General features: G+C 42.0%; 1 protein-coding gene across 1 annotated transcript in view; it reads left to right on the top strand.

The window, feature by feature from the left end:
• The first annotated feature begins 58 nt into the window (after positions 1-58).
• Positions 59-6710, top strand: part of CMTM4 (CKLF like MARVEL transmembrane domain containing 4) — a 32184-nt gene continuing 25532 nt past the window's right edge. The window contains exon 1 of the mRNA XM_032231113.1: positions 59-380. Within this exon, the coding sequence (XP_032087004.1) occupies positions 195-380 (186 nt within the window). The 5' untranslated portion in view covers positions 59-194. The remainder of the gene's footprint in view (positions 381-6710) is intronic.

The following is a 6710-nucleotide window of genomic DNA, read 5'->3' as shown; positions in this document are numbered from 1 at the left end:
TCCTTTCCGCCGCCGAGCGGGAGGAGCAGCGGGCGACGGGGCGGGACCAGGACGGGGCCAGAGCTGAGGCCGGGGCGGTCCGCCGCGCTCCGCGGACCGACATGCCGCCGCTGCTGCTGCTGCCGCTTGCTGCGCCTTCCCCGCCGTCCTCTTCTTCCTCCTCGGCGTGAAGCGAGGCTCCGTCCCGGCCCGCCATGAGGAGCCCCGAGGACCTGGAGGGCTTCGACGGCGAGGCGTCCAGCACCTCCATGATCTCGGGCGCCAGCAGCCCCTACCAGCCCACCACCGAGCCCGTCAGCCAGCGCCACGGGCTGCGCGGCCTCCGCTGCGACCTCGACTACCTGCGCAGCCCGCTCGGCTACCTGAAGATCGCCCAGGTGGTGGGTATGCAGAGATCCCCCTGCCCTGCAAAGGGAGGTCGGCCTCCGGGGGTCCCAGATCGGGGTTTTTTTGGGGGGGGGAGATCTGCGGGGGGAGGGGAGGTTTGTCTCCCCTCTTTGGTGGTCTCCCCGCGCTTCTCCCTCCCCCTCCCCAAGAAGAACCCCTGGATGGCGACTTCCAGATGTTGCACCAACCTTTTGTGCTCCTGCTCTGTTTACCTTATTTCCTAGGGAACATCTGGAGCCTGCCAGCCCTTGGGGGGTGGGTGGGACGGTGTGTGCATGTGCGCGTTTGTGTGTGTTGAGGGGGGGATGATGGGTACTGGGGTTCAAGGTATATGGCTTTCCACCCTGCTTGTGGAAAGACCCCTGGTCTCTTCTCCTTTTTCTTGCTTTCAACTTTGGGTGTTTCACAATCGCCCAAGGTTGTGAAATGGCCTTGAAGGCTCCAAATGTTTGATTTACCCCCCACCCTCCTGTTTCAACAGATAGAAAGGTGTGGGGACATCTCAGGACGTCCCAAAGAATTAACCCTGATCCTGATGACCAAGAGCAGTGTTTTTCAACCTTTTTTGTGCAAAGGCACACTTTTTTCATGAAAAAAATCACGAGGCACACCACCATTAGAAAATGTTAAAAAATTTTAACTCTGTGCCTATATTGACTATATATAAAGTAATTTTCCCATGGCACACCTTACACTATGTCACGGCACACTAGTGTGCCGCGGCACAGTGGTTGAAAAACACTGACCAAGAGGGCTGGGTCCTTTCAGTTTGGTGGCATGGGTGTTGCCCTTCATTGTTTGGCAGAGATATATGATCTAACTATGGTTGCTCCCAAAGGGGGAAGAAATTATGGAGCTCGTCCTTCCCCTGTGTTTATACTCCTTATCCTTGTAGCCCCTGGTGTATTTTTTTTTAAGTGTGCCTGATGGGGATTGTTTTGCCCATGGCTGGTATCATGTTGGATATGACTCTTCTAAGTACTCTAAAAAATTAACACATGTAGAAAATATAACCTGTGTATTTTCACCGAACAGTTTTTGGCGTATTTGTGTATATATGTGTTATTTGTCTTTTGGGGGAGTGTATCAGTCTGCGGAGGATAAAGTATGATAATCTATAAAAACTTCTGCTGCAGATCTGTAGAATTACAAGGGTTCTTTGTTGATTGTGTCCGAGCCTGTGGAATTGGGATTTGGGGAGAAATTCATATTCCATTTGGAGATCTTTGGAATGGGATAAAAATGATTATGTACTGTATAGCATATTCTTTTTCTGCTCATTCCCTCTTCTCCTTTTTATGAGCAACTGCTTTAAGGTTAGGGGAAGGGAATCTCTGCAAAATTTGTGAGAGTACTGGCATTCCTTTTATTTGTCTTCCTGGTGCCCTGGATTTTTTTTTTCCTTCCAGAAAAAGGAAAACTTTTCCTTTAGTCCATTTTCTTTTCTTTCTTCCTCATTCCTGTAATTTCGCCAGTATTTCTTTTAAGTTTTGGTTCTGCTTGATTAAGGAGCAGTTTGGCAACAGGTGACATTCCCGAAGGTTATTTATATTTATCCAGTTTTCAAAGGTCATTCTTTATGACTAGGGAAAAAATGGGAGATAAGATGTCCTCTTTTGTTCTCTTATCACTTCCCTCAAGGTGTGTTCTAGAAAGTGTGTTTTACTGGATTTAACTGATAGGTCTACGCATGCTTTTGTTTCTGTAGCATTGCGATGATGAAATATGTGGGTCTTTTGGTCTGTGACTGCTTCATTTGGAATGAAAATATGTCTACTTGGAAGTACATAGAAAATTTGGTTTCTACTGTGTTAGCGAAATAGGAACAATTTGTTATCATTTGTCTTTGTCTCATATTGCTCAAGCGACTCCAAATAAGATATATCCTGTTTTCCCCAAAATAAGACCTCCCCAGATAATAAGCCCAATCAGGCTTCTAAGCGCATGCACTAAAATAAGCCCTCCCCAAAAATATTGAAACAGAGCAGCAGCCATGAGGTGACCATGCTTACTGCCTCCTGCACCTTAATAATAAGACCTCCTTGAAAATAAGGCCAAGTGCTTATTTCGGGGGTAAAAAGAAAAGAAGAGCCTGTCTTATTTTCAGGGAAACACAGCAAAACTTATAGCGTTTAGAAGTTTTATATCCCAATATAAGATTCCTGAAAACAGTTTTAGACACTTGATGAAAAACGTACACTATAAAGTTGCTATCATACCATAGCAAAATGCAAAAGCAAAGCAGGTTTAAAATTAAGAATGTTTCCAAAACTCCAGTAAAATAAGGAAATGTTGACTGTTTGCCTAAAGCTGTGTTTCTCAATCTTGGCAATTTTAAGGCCTGTGGACTTCGACTCCCAGAATTCCCCAAGCAGCCATGAGAAAAACTGGCCTAAAGGCTTAAAGAGAAAAGCAATTAAACTTTTGGAGGGAATATAATTTGTGTATTGAAATAATAGAAATGGCAAATCTAGACAGCATACTAAAAAGCAGAGACATCACCCTGCCAACAAAAATGTGTATAGTCAAGGCTAAGGTTTTCCCAGTTGCAATGTATGGTTGTGAAAGTTGGATCATAAAAAAGGTGGAAGTAAGAATTGAATCCTTTGAACTCTGGTGCTGGAGAAGACTTCTGCAAGCCCCTTGGACTGCAAGGCGATCAAACCAGTCAGTCCTAGAGGAGATCAACCCTGACTGCTCTTTAGAAGCTCAGATCCTGAAGATGAAACTCAAATCCTTTGGCCACCTAATGAGAAGGAAGGACTCACTGGAGAAGAGCCTAATGCTGGGAAATACTGAAGGCAAAAGAAGAAGAGGACGACAGAATGAGATGGCTAGATGGAGTCACTGAAGCAGCAGGTGTGAACTTGTATGGACTTCAGAGGATGGTAGAGGACAGGAAGGCCTGGAGGAACGTTATCCATGAGGTTGCCATGGGTCGGACACGACTTCGCAACTAACCACATTGAAAAAATCTTGTTCTGTAGCCCAACACATCTGGCCTTGAAATTTAAGGAAGAGTGGCTTCCAGCAACTTTATAATGGACATTCAGTAAATTCATATGGGGAAGGCTTTCAGTTTCTCTTTTCCCAAACAATTGCAAAAGCAAAAGGCAAAACAAGCTGGCAGTTTAGATGGTGGAGAGGGGGAGGTGTTGAACCTGGTTATCTTCCAAATAATATATAAAGACGTTACAATGGCTCTGAAAAAAAGTGACTTGCGACTGTTTTTCACACTTACGACCGTTGCACTATACCTGGGATCAAATTTAAAATTCAAATGCATGTATTTATGATGGTTACAGGGTCCTGGGATGATGGGACCACTTTTTGCGATCTTCTGACAAGCAAAGTCAATGCGGAAGCCAGATTTGCATAACAACCATGGTACTAACTTAATAACCATGGTGATTTACTTAACAACTGTGGCAAGATAGGTTGTAAAATGGGACAATATTAGCAAGTGTCTTGCTTAGCACCAGAAATTTTGGGTTCGACTTTCAAGGATTACCTGTAGGTCAATGAGAACAGCAGCAGTAGGTTTGCCAAGCCACAAAGGGATTTATTATAGATTAGATTTGACGGTTTAAGGTGTGGCCACAGAAATAGCTGCCATCATAGACAAGTTTCTGATGTGGTACTGCATGTTGAATGTATTGTAATCTTCTTCTTGTTTTTTTCCTGCCTTGGCTGCTAGTTTGTTGGTATCTTAATAGCTTTAATTTTTCATCTGAGATTTGTATCTCAATAGCTTGGACATATACCCCCATCATACATCTATTGTGCATGGCCAAATGGGGAAAGGAAAAGGGGTGTATTTTACTGACCTTGGTCTGGCTAGTTTGGGTTGTGTCTGTGGCTCAGGGGGCCTTGTTCTTACCTCTGCATTTGAACACAGCAGTGCTGATGTCCTAAGTGCTTTTAATGGCATTTCAAGGACACAGATATACATCTCAGGGACACAAAATTTTGCTTTACTATAATTGACCCGTTATTTAGCATTGTGTGCATAAACAGTTGTGACCTGGGCTTACACATTGCTCCTCTCTTCTTTTGTACTCCATGGCTGGAATATTAGAATGGCAGCAGCAAATCATGATTTGCCGTTTCTGCTCAGTGGGCACAAATGAGAGTTTGCTGCCTTAAGACAAACTTTTTACCGTTAATCTGAGTTAAACGTTTCCGGCAGCATTTTTTTAATTAACAAGACTGCAAACTTGATGTCCCCATTTGCTTGTGTCAGGGTGACCTAAATGTAGAGTATGCATATTTTATGCATTTAACTAGATAACTTTTAAGGATGCATTTTCCATGGGCAGCTTTAGGAACTTGGGAAAAAAATTCTGGGTGATCAGTGGAATTTGTCCAGCCTGAGAAAAGCACCTACTATGATTATATACGGGAAGGAACTATGACTCTATAGTCATTTCTTTCTATTTCTGTTCCAAAAATGCAACAAAATCTTGTCAGTGGAAAATAGCTCATACCACATTGGCTACTGGAACTAGATTTTTGTTGTGTTTTAAGAAGAAAGCATTCGTTAATTAATGTGTGTTGTGTGGCTTTCAAGTAAACATGTCAGTCTGATACATGTAGTTCTGTTTTCATTGGAATTCACTGATCACAAGATAATAAAAATCTACATTTTGGTATTCCTTGGGCCCCTGATTTATTGGCTTGAACATTTAAAAAAATGCTAACTTTATAGTCACTTCAGAACAATTTGAGGTTTATTATCTGATTGGAAGATCTATCATGTACAACTGTAATCTGACGTTTAAAATTGGTCTGGGCCTGGATTGTCCATTGAGCTTTTAAAGTGCTTTCTCTGTGTTTTGTCTAAACTCAAAACCCACTATAAAAAAAATATCAAGCAAAATGCAAGATAAACACAATTCAAAATTACTGTTTATGTATTACTGTACTTTAAAGTCACATTTATTGGGATGTTATTATAAGATCAAAATGAAAGCACAACTATTTTCAGTAATTAGATTTCATGAGCAAATAAAACAAGAGACAATTGTTATACTAATTGTCTTTTATGTCACCAGGATAAAGAGTAGGGAAACTATAAAATGCAGGCTCTGTGGCTGCTCTTTAAAAATAACATTTTGGAGCTCCTCATGTTTTGCAATTAAATACACTACAACAGATGTATTTATTGTCTTAATGCTCAAGTTAGCCTATCTAAGCTAAATTGCACCTTTTCACTGAATTAGTTACAGGACTTCAATTCTGTACAATAAATTTGGTATTAAAATTTTTCAGGCACAAAAAAAAGGTTGCTACTTACAATAAGACACAGTAAGATATAAGAAATAGACATAGATATTTATTTCAGTTATAGCTAATTACAGCAGAGTTTGGAGAAAGATCATGATTTCTACATAACTTTCTATTCTCCATTTGTAGTTTTCTGCATAATTGCAACTAGCAGTTTTATCTCCCATTTGTTCAATTTGGTGTAACTTGGGCTCTTTTGGAAAATATTTACTTAGGGCCCCCATCCCCATCCCTCTGTGACTGTATGGTGGTACAATGTATAGATGGTGGTATTACACTTCAGGGTGCTCGGTGACACATTATTGGCAGGCGATTTAAACACAGTGTGGGAAGCTTTAGCGCTTTAGGGAATGTGCAATGTTTTTTAAAAATTCAGACAGTGGAAAATTTGTTCTTTTGGGGCATAATTTGAAACACATTTGTGTGGCTTTGTTTCAACCAAGGGTGGAAGGCAAATTTTTTTGAATTGCTCTATAAAAAAAACTTTGAGGCCTTTGAACCATGGTGCTGGAGAAGACTCTCGTGAGTCCCTTGGACTGCAAGGCGATCAAACCGGTCAGTCCTAGAAGAGATCAACCCTGACCGCTCTTTAGAAAGCCAGATCCTGAAGAGGAAATTCAAATACTTTGGCCATCTAATAAGAAGGAAGGATTTGCTGGAGAAGAGCCTCATGCTGGGAACGATGGAGGGCAAAAGAAGAAGGGGATGAGAGAGAATGAGGTGGCTGGATGGAGTCACTGAAGCAGTTGGCATGAGCTTAAAAGGACTCCAGAGGATAGTAGAGGACAGGAAGGCCTGGAGGAGCGTTGTCCTTGGGGTCGCGGTGGGTCGGACACAACTTCGCAACTAACAACAACAACAACATAAAAAAACCTTGAAGTATCCTGGTTCTGTCAGAATTACAGCCAGAGTAGTTCAGACCCTTGTTGGTATCATTCTCTTACTGTTAAGTTCCTTAAAGCCAGTTATATTCTATGGATATAGAAGCCTGTTTTGAACAGATTATTTGCTAGACAAATATAAGGTAGTTCTGGACA

This window comes from Thamnophis elegans, chromosome 14 (genome assembly GCF_009769535.1).
Source record: "Thamnophis elegans isolate rThaEle1 chromosome 14, rThaEle1.pri, whole genome shotgun sequence".
Lineage (NCBI taxonomy): Eukaryota > Metazoa > Chordata > Lepidosauria > Squamata > Colubridae > Thamnophis > Thamnophis elegans.
Note: the sequence above shows the minus strand (reverse complement) of the source record. Positions and strands in the feature narration are given on the sequence as shown.